The 12,874-nt window shown below is 48.1% G+C and overlaps 1 protein-coding gene across 1 annotated transcript in view; it reads left to right on the top strand.

The window, feature by feature from the left end:
* Positions 1 to 2,235: 2,235 nt before the first annotated feature.
* LOC309819314 (phospholipid-transporting ATPase VA-like) overlaps positions 2,236 to 12,874 on the top strand; it is a gene marked incomplete at both ends in the record, with an annotated part of 136,928 nt that continues 126,289 nt past the window's right edge. Inside the window, one exon of the mRNA XM_082649420.1 lies at positions 2,236 to 2,714. Within this exon, the coding sequence (XP_082505546.1) occupies positions 2,236 to 2,714 (479 nt within the window). The remainder of the gene's footprint in view (positions 2,715 to 12,874) is intronic.

The raw sequence follows: 12,874 nt of genomic DNA, 5'->3' as shown, positions 1-12,874 counted from the left end.
AAGAGCAGGTGGGGAGAGAGTCCAGGCTTAGGGAGCAGTGTGACTCACAGAACCTTGGAACCTTAGAGCAGAACACAGATGGGAAAGAACAAGGCCTGTTCTGAGAAGGGTAAGGAGACCTCTCCCTTGGGGCTGGTGGGGAGGAGGGCAGGGCAGAGTTAAATTAGCAAGTTGGTGCCTGTTCCCTGAGGGTCTCAAGGGACCTCTGCCTGAGGAGCCAGCCTTTGACTTTGTAAGCAGCAGGGGACTCCTGTAAGCTCCCGGGTAAGAAAATGAATTGAAGTAGTCAAGGAAGTCAAGTAACCGCTTTGGCCACCTGGGGACTGGCTGTAGCTGCGAGACTGGAAGGCAGGGAGACCCACCCAGAGGCCCTGGGGGCAACCCTGGGGATACTGTAGGGATGGGAAATGGAGGGAACCAGCAGGCCCTGGGACCTCGCTGGGTTGGGGGATGGAGGAAAATGTGGATCCATGAGTTAGTCCCTGGACACCAGGGAAATTGTGGTCCTTCATGGGCTGTTAACACTCAATTTGGGATGCCACTGGTCCACTGTGAGATCTGATTTCTTTCCCTGAAAATGCAGGCACTTCAGTCAAAATTTTCTCTGATTTGGGCCTTTGATGTATGATGATGTACCATACATCAATATGGTACCCCCAGGAATGGTGGAAGGAAAGAGGCTTGATCAATGACATGGATCATTTTCTTAGTACCTGTCACTCTACCCTCCTCAAGCTGGATTCTAGTAAATATTGTGGTCCATGGCAAGGTTCCCTGTAGAGATGGAGCCCCTGTCCTGGCTGGATGGGGTGTAAGCCAGGGTACGGGAGGTGAGGACCATCCTGATAGAGCGTCATGGGGAAGAGGTAAGTGATTTGAGCAAAGCCAGGGAAGTGACTTGTCAGCGGGCACATGAGGGAGGAACTCAGGCCAGCAGAGGCTGCTGAGGTGGTCCCTTGGGAGATGATAGTGTCCCAATGCAGTAAGAGAAATGAGGGGCTGGCCTGAAGGAGGAGGAGGAGGCCAACAGCTCCCCAAATCCAGATAGGCAGCACCCAAAAGTCCTCCTCTCACCCAAATTCCCAGCCATGGTCTCCTGGGCAAGATATCCCTGCTTCTCGCATCTGTACTTCTAAAGTGGCCAAACTGTCACCGCTGGCTGTAGTACATCTGGGGGCGAGTCTTACTGTCTCCACTTGGGACTCCCCATACCTTCTGCCATGCCCAGCCTCTGCCCACCCTTCACACACTGCTCTCTCTGATTCCCTATGAATACTGAGGGGAGCCCTTTGCACCAACAGACACGTCTGCCACACCCTTCTGGGCCCCCCCCCCCTTCCCCTTCCAACAACCATCTTCAATGCCCCGTCACCGTCTGGGTCATAGAGGCCACTTCAGAACCAGAGCATACAAGGTATATTTTGGCCCTCAGGGTTTACCAGAGAGGAAAAGAGATAGAAATAAAGCAAACCAAAGCCTGCCTTTGCTTAGCGAAATATTCCTCCCTTCAATTAAGGGGAAAAAAAGAAAAAAGAATCCTATTTAGGGAAGTAAGGAAAGGCAGTGATGATCATAAAAGTTCAAAGTCTAGTTCACCCAAGAAGTGAATCTGAAAGGGCAGGGTAAGGAAGAGTGTAGAGACAATGAAGAATCCTCTTGGGGTCCCAGGAGCAGATGTCCTTGGTAAATAAGACATAAAAATCGTAGCATTGGTTTGGTATGCCCTGATTCATTTGAACTTTGATTCTAGTTTACTCCAGGAGGCTCCCAGCCTCCTGCACGGACTCGGGAAGAGCCTGCCAGCCTAGGGGGGCTGCGGTCCTTTTCTCCCACACTCTGCCGCCTCCTCTCTCCTCCGGTGGTGGACCGAACTGATGCTTCTGGGAAACGAAACTAAGCTGCTCTAAAGTTTCCAGCTCGGCTTTTTGTTTCCCGCTCTCCGCGGTGTCCCACTCTGGGCGCGGCGCGGGGCGGGGCCGGGAGCCGCCAGGGCGGAAAGGGCCGGGAGGGTGCGAGGACAAGGGGTCTCTGTGCGGCGCCCGGCCCCGACGGCGGGCGGGCTGGCTGGCTGGCTGGGCTGGGCTGGGCTGGGCGGGGCGGCAGCTAACCGCGTCTCTGTGCGTCCCGCAGGCGGGGAACCCGCGCCGCCGCGCCGGGCCGCCGGCGATGATCACCTAGGAGGCTGGCGCGGGCGGGCGCGAGCGGCGGAGGAGCCGGGCGCGGCGATACGCGGCCATGGAGTGGGAGCTGGCGGCGGCTGAGGAGCCCGGGACCCCGGGACGGCGGCGGCGGCGGCGGCGGCGGCGACGGCGGCGGCGCCGGGAGGTCAGGACGCGCACGGTGCGCTCCAATCTGCTGCCGCCCCCGGGCGCCGAAGACCCTTTGGCGAGCGCGGCCAAGGGCGCGCGGCGGCGGCGGCGGTGCGGGGGCGCCCAGCACCTGGCCGACAACAGGCTCAAGACCACCAAGTACACTCTGCTGTCCTTCCTGCCCAAGAACCTGTTCGAGCAGTTCCATCGCCTGGCCAACGTGTACTTCGTCTTCATCGCGCTGCTCAACTTCGTGCCGGCGGTGAACGCCTTTCAGCCCGGCCTGGCACTGGCGCCCGTGCTCTTCATCCTGGCGGTCACGGCCTTCAAGGACCTGTGGGAGGACTACAGCCGTCACCGCTCCGACCAAGAGATCAACCACCTGGGCTGCCTCGTCTTCAGCAGGTGAGCGGAGTGGGCGGGGCGGCGCTGGGTCCGCGCAGGGCCGGGGCGCTCCCGGAAACTTGGCGTTGGGCGCGGCGTGAGTGGCACGGGGTGGGGAGCCCCGGAGAGAGCGACTCAACTCTGGGCGGAGGGCCGGGCCTCGAGGGGCCGGGGGCCGAGCCGGGACTCTGCGACTCTGGTCGCGGAGAGCAAGAAACCATAGATGTAGGGGCGCGGGGGTACCCTATCCTTGATTGTCACTCGGACGCCGCTTCTGAGCCTAGGGATCCCAGGGCTGGAATCCAGAGGCAGCTGGGCGTCCTCATTCCCAGCCGCTCCTGCCTTATAAGTAAAAAGGAGGGAAACCTATTCCCGGGCGCCCCAGCCTGAAGTCCCAGCCTCTATCTTCAGCCAGGCTCCAAGCGCCAGGATGTTGAACGACTTTTAACAACCTACACAGGAATGAATGTAAAGCTCGGTCTTAGATAACATTTCGTCTTGGGGCAACAGAGTGAAACTGCCGCCAAGTGCCGACACGCCAGTTAAAAGGGCAGGGGTAGTAACAGCGGCGTCCATCCATTGACGTGAGCTGTGAGCAGGCCACCCAGCTGGGTGCCATCCCACAGTTGACTGTTTAGTTTTTAAAAAATTAACCCCAGTTTCCAGATGAAAAGACTGAGGCTTTGAGGGGTTTTTCAAGCCCTGTCCACAGTTAGTACCAGGGAATGTACTTCTTCTGGGCTCCTCCTGTACCTCCCTAAAGTTTTGGATCCTCAGGCGGGACCTGTCTGGGATGCTTCTGTCTCTTCTCTCTTTACACTCTCCACCCCAAGAGAGGCACTTGGCTGCATACCCATCTTGGAGCTGTGTCTAGTAGTGGAGTCCACCTTAAGGCCGCATCGCTCAGGAAGGCAGATGGTCTTGGCCTCCATCCAGAGCTCAGCCCATCTTTCCCTCCTGTTGTCTTTGCTTGCGTCTCGGTGTAGGGGCTGATATGGGCCTCTGAGGTGAAGGACATTAGCCTTGTTCAGCCACCATTACATGTGAGCGGACTCCAGGAAGCCCCTTGTACTCTCAGTGGGCCATGGTTATTCCTGCCTCTTAGGATCGTTTAGACGAAGACCATGAATGCGTTTGAGTATCTCTAACCCTCCCAGCAGCACTGATTGTGCCTTATACTTATTTTACAAATGAATAAACAGAAGTTCAGAGAGGTTAAGTAACTTGGCCAAAGCCACACAGCTGCTATGTAGTAGTATTAGAATTTGACCCAGGTCTTCCCGACTTCACAGCTTTTACGATATTCTGGTGCTTGTGCTTCTTAAATTTATGTAAGAATCAGCCTGAGGAGCTTATTAAAAATAACAGTTTAACAACTTGAATCCCAGGCTCATCTGGGATTGGGCCCAGGAATCTGTGTATTTAATTAGCACAGAGGTGATGCTTATATCATGACCCACTTTTGAGTAATGCTGCCTGCTTGCTGTCAAGGGGTACCCATTGTCCAGTCAGCAAGCATGACATCGATAGAAAGGGCTGTGGGGTTTCCTGGCTTCTGTTCCCCAGGCTCCTGAAGCCAAGAAGGGAGGGGGCACCCTTACGCAGATGTCCTCAGGGTCCCCCGTTTCAGCACTCCAATCTGTTCTGCTCACCATGACCCCGGTGGGGCTCCAGGTTTTAGTCTTTACACATGTATCACTTCCTGTTATTACTCAGCTGGTAGCTCCTGTAGCCTCCTTTTTAGGAATACTTAGGCCTCAAGAAACAGTTTATTTTCAGCTAACAAAGTGCTTTCCACCCGTGAAGTCAATTAACCCTTAAAACAACCGTCACCCACAACATGCCCATGAGAAAACTCAGACTGGAACCCCAAAGCAATCTCTGGACTCCATGACCTCGGAATGCTTCATGGGATTCTGAAACCTTCATCTTCCTCGTGGACCCACCCATCTCCGTTCGCTTCCCCTTCTACCCTGACCTGACCTGGGTTCTCAAAAGCTGGGTACGGTCCTCGGGGGCGAGGCCTCAGGGATAATGGTGCTTTCAGGAGGAGTTCCCCAGAACCTCCCAGTTCCCAAGTCAAATTCCTTGAATGCTTTCCTGGGGAGAGAATTGGCCTTCTTCCTAAGGAGGCTCCGTGGGTGTGAGATGGTGGCAGCTGTGTGTGGAGAGGAGGCCTGTCTGGAGGAGAGCCATCCCTTTTCAGAAGCCAGGTCAAACTTCTCTGGGCCCAGAAAGTCTGGGATGGGTGTTTTCCGGCCTAGGTTTTGAGTCCTGTGGATGTCCGAGCCCTCCCCGTCCTCCGATTGCATTCCACGCTGCATGTGGCTGCCTTGCTGCTGTTGCCCATCAGCTCAAACCAATACCCTGAGCTCTTCCTCACTGAGCCAGACCCAGGCCAGGCTCTGGAGAAGGGAGAGTCTGGGTCTCACCTGGAGCTTACCGTGGGGACCGATTGCACCGTGGGGCATGTCTGTGGGGGTCCTTGGGTGGGGCTGCTAGCCCAGAGAGGCAGCTCAGGAGAGTCCCTGCAGAGGGCACGAGTCCGAGGACCAGGGAGCGTGGCGCACGTGACAGAGTCAGGGCCCCCTGAGACTGCAACCAGGTCTTAACCTGTGCGCAGGGACGTGTACGGCCTTGAAGTCAGGATCTCAGAGAGCTGGCACTGAGGCTGGCCAGAGAAGCCTGGGAAATGACATTTTATGTCAGGCCAGAGTTCGTTCAAGGCCTTTGGTGACTACAGAGGCAGTGGCCCCACAGTGGTGCACAGTCAGGGTCTGTCCTGTGTCATGTCATTGCTCTGGTGGCTGTGAAATGGGGCTTCAGTCAAGTGAATGTAAATGCAGAGTGAGAGCAGACTTTAGTTGTGGAAGCCTGACCTGTTGACAGTGTCTCTGGAGGGTTGCTTCTCTGTGTTCTGACTGGAGCGTGCAGTGCATCAATGATTTGTACCGTTATTTATGTGGTGTGTCCCCATAACGGAGTCCTTGGGTCCCCTCTCTGTGAGAATCCCCCATCAGGCTTGCTGGAAGTGCAGGTTCCCAGGTTCCCCTCCCCCCACCCCTGGGCTGCTGAGCCTCTGGAGGTGGGAGGCTGGTGTCCACATCATGGCTTGGTTTGCACGAACAAACCTGAGCGGAGGTCCTATTTCCACGGCCTGAGCCCACGGTATCATCTCCTGGATTTCAGGCTGTGTTTAGGAAAACCCTCCTGAGCCAGCAGGATAGGAGCGCAGTGGGTGATCCTGGGGGTTCAGGTCCTGCCTGTGGCCCCCATCCTGGGGCAAGGTCAGTCTGAGCATCACTCGGCTGTGCGCTAGTGCGATGGGGGAGGCATGGAAGCCTTTTCTGGTCACGTAGACCTCCCTGGTGTTGGTGACAGTTGGCTGGAGAAGCCACCTCCTTCTGGGCACAGGTGGAAAGAAAGGGGGTGACTGAGTTCTGTCCCCCTTCCCTCCCAATGTGACCTCAGGTTCCTGTTGCTGGGGGGCTTGGAGTTCACTTTAGCTGGCAGGCACCACCTCCAGTACCAAGCGAGCGTCCAGCTGGGACAGGACCGGTGCCACCAGAGGCTGGGATGAAGGGGGCAGCGAATGACCACAGGTCCCAAGGCAGGTGGGACTGACAGAGGAGAGGGGACAGGAGTGCAGAGCCAGCCCAGAGAGTGGCGGTTCTGGTGGTGGGAAAGCAGAGCATGGTTATCAGAGGAGGAGCTGGGGGGAAATTTAAGAAGAAACATTCCTGGAAGGGGTTTGCCCAAGAGAGGTGAAGGGCGGAAGCAGGGGTCCAAGCACTCGTCTACCTCTTCAACCACAGGGTGGGGGGGTAACACGTTAAAACCAGAAACCTCGCCCCTGCTGCCAGAAATGGAATGAGCCTCAGAGTGGCTCAGCCTGAGGTGGGGGTCCTGCCTGGCCGAGACTCTGCACAAGCCCCCCTGCCTCACTTGCACTCCATTTCCTAACTAGTCAAGTGGGGTACTGGCCCCAGGTCCACGTGCCCCTCCTGGCCCTGATCCTGTGGCCCTGGGAGAGTTTGGCACCCTTGTGCTATGGGCTGCCCGCCCTCTGCCCAAACCCTGCCTGGGTTCTTGTGTAATGTTTTCCCTTTAGCTTCCATACGCTTTAAGATAACTCAAACACAGGCACCTTTCAGTGTCTGACTCTAGGATGATGGAAACAGCAGCGTTTCTGCATGAATTAACCCAAGGTGACTTTTCCCTGAATCTTTTGGGCTTTGGGGGCTCTGTTCTTGGATATGAGTATGGCTTCTTGGTGTCTTTCCATCATCTTTTGGGAAAACAGGTAGTCAGGGCGTGCTCTAATGCTTATCTTGGAATTATTCTGATTTTTGTCTCTTCCCTTTCCTTTGATTCTTGCTTTATTCCCCCAGCTCATCACGGTTATCTGTCCAATTTGCTTACCCGGGCTTCATGATTTGTTTTTTCAGAAGAGCCTGAAATGGGACCTGACAAAGTTCTCCTTTTGTTTCTGTCCATTTATCTTGTCTTGGTCCTCCTTTCCTCCCTTTCCTGGAGAGCCCAGTCTCTTCCTCACCACCAGCAGAAACATTTTGCCCCTGGGAAGCACAGCATCTTTGTCTTATTTGGAGTAATAAAAGATTTGAAGAAGCAGAGGTACCAGCGCAAGACCCAGGGGACAGGGACATATCAGGACAATGCAAGTGTTCTTTAAGCAGGGACATCCCTCTAGTGTGCTAGGTTGGGGGATACTTGAGGAATAATATTTGGACATTGCCATTCACATGGTTTTTGGAAATAATTTTTCTTTTGATACCTTTCATGAGTCATAAATAGGGTCCAGTTATAGAAAAAGAACCTATCTTTCCCTAAAAACTTGCTTGCCTTCAGGAGATAGTCTTGTTCATGGGAAGGTTCTTCTTATACTTGTTAATATGAGCCAAGTGTTTTAGTGCACAGTTCCATCTTAACATCCTGATGGTCCTATTTTCATATCCCCATTTCACAGATGAGGAAACTGAGCTTCAGGGCTTGATAGCTGCCTTAGGGTTCCCTATTAGGAGATTACAGTGCCATGGCTTGAATCCAGAGTCATCCTGCTCCAACTCTATGTTTGTAGATTGCTTGTACTTGTCGTCTCCACCTCCTAGAGCAGTATGCTTCATTTAAAAAAAAATCAAAAAACAAAACCTTCAAAATTTTATTTATCTCAGAGTATTTTCTAATTTCCCTGGTGATTTCTTCTTTGACCCATTTTATTTAGGAATGTTTTAATTTCCATATATTGCTGACTTCCCCAAATCTCGTTATTGATTTCCAGTTGCATTCTATTTACACAGATAAAGAGCAGTGCACAGATAGGGAACCTCTGTGTCTCCATCACCTAGTTTAACAGTTAGCACCTCATGGCAACATTGTTTATCCATATTGCCCTCACTCCCTCCCCCACTTTTTATTTGGAAGCACATCCCAGACATCAGGACATTTCTTCTGTAATGTTTCAGCATTTATCTTTAGAAAATCAACAACTTTTTAAAAACCTAAACTACAATACCATTATTATAAAGAATTAATATTAATTCCTTAATATTATTAAATACCCAATCAATGTTCAAATTTCCACTTGTCTCATACATGCCATATTTTTTTTTTCAATTTGTGTGTTTGAATCAGATCCAGATAAGTTTGCCTCATTGCAGTTGGCTGATCTGTCTTTTAGAGCTCCCATACTCTTGATTTCCTCCTCTAAAATTCCCTTTCTCCCTCTCTCTCTCTCTTTCTTTTTACCCCTTGCAGTTTGTTTTATTTATTTTTCCCCTTGCAAAATATATTTGAAGAAACTGAGTTATTTGTCCTGGAGGGTTTTGCATAGCTTGAATATTGCTGATTCCTTTCCTGTGGATCATGTAACATATTTCTTTCTACTGTAATTCCTGTGAAGTGGTAGGTGAGTCTCGATGCTTTATCAGAGTTTCATCAGGTTCAGGTTGGATTTTTTTTTTTTTTTGATCAAAACCACAAGCGTAGGTGGTGCACTTCCATCGTGAGGAACATAAGCTCCTTGGTCCATCTTTTTATGATGTTAGCAGCCATGATGATCATTGCCTGCATCCATTTATTTGCTAGTGGTTGTGAAATGATGGTGGTCTAATTCTTTCATTTATTATTGGGAATACTTTCATAAAAAAATTCTTCCCCTCATCTACTGCCTGGTTTCCCAGTGGTACAACTCATATAGGAAAGAGAGAAATGCTTGATTTGGATCACAAGCATCTTCCAATTGGAACTAATTGGTTTTCTAAAATGTTTAAACTTTTTATTTTGAAATAATTTTAGACTTTATAGAAAAGTTGCAAAAATAGTATACCCCTAACCAACCTTCCTCTAATTTTAACATTTTACTTAGCTGTACTACAGTTGTCAAAACTAAGAAATTAACATTAGCACAGCACAAACCTATTAAATTAAACTACAGTTTTATTCAGATTGAAATGGTTTTTCCATTAATGCAGTAACAAGTATTGGTCAGTCCTTCGGGTATTGATCCTGTATCCTGCCCCCTTGCTAACTCATTTATTAGACCTAATACTTGTTTTGTGGATTCCTTAGGATTTTCTATATATGATCATGTCTTGCTCCTGATCTAAGGGTGAAAACATTCAGTCTTTGACCATTAAGTGTGATGCTAGCTGTGGCTCTCTTATGGATGCCATTATCAGAGAAAGTTCCTTTCTATTCTTTGTTGATTTTGTTGAGGTTTTTTTTAAATAAATTTATTTATATGTTTATTTACTTATTTTTGGCTGTGTTGGGTCTTCGCTGCTGCGCGCAGGCTTTCTCTAGTTGTGGCGAGCAGGGGCTATGCTTTATTGCAGTGCACGGGCTTCTCATTGCAGTGGTTTCTCTTTGTTGCGGAGCACGGGCCCTAGAGTGCGCGGGCTTCAGTAGTTGTGGCACATGGACTCAGTAGTTGTGGCTTGCGGGCTCTAGAGCGCAGGCTCAGTAGTTGTGGCGCACGAGCTTAGCTGTTCCGCAGCATGTGGGATCTTCCTGGACCAGGGCTTGAACCTGTGTCCCCTGCATTGGCAGGCAGATTTTTAACCACTGCACCACCATGGAAGTCCGAGTTTTTTTTATTTTATTTTATTTTTTAAAATCCAGAAAGAGTATTGGATTTTGTTAAATGCTTTTTCTTCATCTATTGACATGGTCATGTGGCTTTTGTCCTTTATTAAATTAATATAATGTGTTACATTGATTTTTCTTTTTTTTAAAAATAAATTTATTTATTTATTTTTTATTTTGGGTTGTGTTGGGTCTTCGTTGATGCATGCGGGCTTTCTCTAGTTGTGGTGAGCAGGGGCTACTCTTCATGGCGGTGCATGGGCTTCTCATTGCAGAGGCTTCTCTTGTTGTGGAGCATGGGCTTTAGGTGCACAGACTTCAGTAGTTGTGGCGTGTGGGCTCAGTAGTTGTGGCTTGCAGGCTCCAGAGCACAGGCTCAGTAGTTGTGGCACACAGGCTTAGTTGCTCCGTGGCATGTGGGATCTTCCCGGACCAGGGCTCGAACCCGTGTCCCCTGCATTGGCAGGCGGATTCTTAACCACTGTGCCACCAAGGAAGTCCTGATTTTTCATGTTAAACCAATCTTGCCTTCTTGAGATAAATCCCAAGATTTGTCATGGTATATAATCCTTTTTATAATTTGCTGGATTCAATTTACTAGAATTTGTTGAAGATTTTTGTATCTGTATTCATATGGGATATTGGTGTGTGTGTGTGTGTGTGTGTGTGTGTGTGTGTGTGTGTGTTTGGTTTTGCTGTAAGGAAAATACTATACTGGCCTCGTAGAATGAGATGGGGAGTATTCCTACTATTTTTCTTGGAAGAGTTTGTGAAGAATTGGTATGTATTCTAAACTAGATGTTTGAAAGAATTCACAATTGAAGATATCTTCAGTGTGGGGTTGGGCTTTTCTTTGTGGGGAGTTTAAAAATTACTAGTTCAATCTCTTTACTTGTAGGTTTCCATTAAGATTTTCTATTTCTTTTTGAGTCAGCTGTGGTAGATTTGTATCTTTCTAGGAAATTGTCCATTTCATCTAAGTTACCTTGTTTGTTGGCGTAGAGTTGTTCATAATATTCCCTTATAATCCTTTACATTTCTGTAAGGTTGGTGGTGATGTATCCTCTTTTATTACTAATTTTAATGATATACGCTTTCTCTCTTTTTTACTTGGTCATTCTAGCTAAAGGTTTTCCAATTTTGTTGATCTTTTCAAAGAACCAACTTTTTTTGTATTGTTTTTTCTCTATTGTTTTTCTATTTTCTACTTCATTAATTTTGCTCTAATCTTTATTATTTCCTTCCTTCTGTTTGAGTTGGGTTAGTTTGCTCTTCTTTTTATAGTTACAGAATTGTCTTTTTTTTTAATATTTATTTATTTGGTTGCACCAGATCTTAGTTGCGGCAGGTGGGCTCCTTAGTTGTGGCACACAGGCTCCTTAGTTGTGGCAGGCATGTGGGATCTAGTTCCCTGACCAGGGATCCAACCCGGGCCCCCTGCATTGGGAGCATGGAGTCTTAACCACTGCTCCGTGGGGAAGTCCCCAGAATTGTCTTTTAAATATGGATAGGAGAAGAAAACAGTTACCCAAAAATACACTTGTCTTGTTTTCCCCAACTGGTATAGCAGCCCCAGGCAGCTGTGATGTTGAACAATTGCTGCTGATTGTTTTCAATGCCTGTTCTATTTTATAGGGCTTTTCCCACAGAGCGAGGTCCAGATCAGCTCCCATAACGACACTGTTCTGGGGTTGGGACTTTTTGAGGAACTCCAAACTCAGTCTACCTCTTCTGGTGGCATCTAGTCAGCTGGTTTTCACAGGTACTGTGGAGCTAGGGAGAGGGGAATGGGAGTAAGTCAAGTTAAAACACCACCAATCCTACTGTTCTTACTGAGGTTTATCAGGTTTTTTTGTTTTTGTTTTTTTAAATAGACTCTCCTCAGACTATGGCAAGCCTTTGTTAATACAGCACTCTGAAAAAGTTGACTTGGAAATTTTTGCCAGTGTAGAGTTTTTATGCAGGATCAAATTTACAGAGTTCCTCGCTTCACCATTCTGGCAGTCCCACCTCCTGATCAGTTACTTTGTGAAATTTTTCCCTCAGTTAGTGTTGGTCTGTTGTTCCTCATTAAATTGAGATTTTTGGTTTTTGGTGGGAATCCTACTGAAGTGATGCCTTTCTCTGCATGATATCAGGGGGTATACAATGCCAATATATATTACTACTGATGAGGCTATCTTTGATCACGTGGTTAGGATCGTGTCTGCTAGGTTTCTGCACTATAAACTTATGATTTTTCCTTTGGTAAAAAGCATCTTGGAGTCGATACTTTGAGACTGTAGGTATCTTATTTCTCCTTAAATTTTGCCCTCCAACATTAGCATCCATTGACAGGTCTTGTCTGCAGTAATTATTGCAGGAGTGTTCTAATGGTGATCTTCTTTATCCCTCACTTCTGCGTTTATGAGCTAGAATTCTTGGAAGAGCCAGTTTTTCCTTCCTTGTTGATTTATTTACTCAATTATTTATATCAGTGCAGATTATTGCATATTTATTCCAGGGGTTATAGTCAAATACTACTGTAATTTATCTGGTTGCTCACATTGTTCCAGCTTTGGTGATTGGGAGTTCTCTCAGGCTGGATCAGTGTCCCTTTGATGTGCCCCCAGCTTTCCTTTTCTTAAATTTTTTAAAAAAATTTCATTTTATTGGAGGATAGTTGATTTACATTGTTGTGTTAGTTTCAGGTGTATAGCACCCCCAGCCTTTCTTGAACTGTGCTTATTTTCTGGCTCTGTAAGATGCTCCAGGCTTATCTTCTGTTTTCCTTTCCCTGGTTCTGGAATCAACCACTTCTCCTAATGGTATTTAGCTTTTAAAAAATTATTATTATGGCTTTTATAGGTTTATTTACTGTGGAATTCATAGATTTAAATATAATTCATTGGTTTTAGTTAGTTGTAGTTATTATAATTGATGTTCTTTGGTCAGGTTGAGTCCTTTTGACAGAACTGCCCATCATTTCTTTCGGTCCATATCACAAGCTCAGTCTTAGACATTTTCTACTGTACTTCTCCAACCAAAGATGATTTGTTATTTTTTTCATTTTATTGAGATATAATTAAAATACAGCA

The sequence above is a fragment of the Grampus griseus genome (genome assembly GCF_964374135.1).
Source record: "Grampus griseus genome assembly, chromosome: 2".
Lineage (NCBI taxonomy): Eukaryota > Metazoa > Chordata > Mammalia > Artiodactyla > Delphinidae > Grampus > Grampus griseus.
The sequence above is the reverse complement of the archived record's forward strand: the minus strand, read 5'-3'. Positions and strand labels throughout refer to the sequence as shown.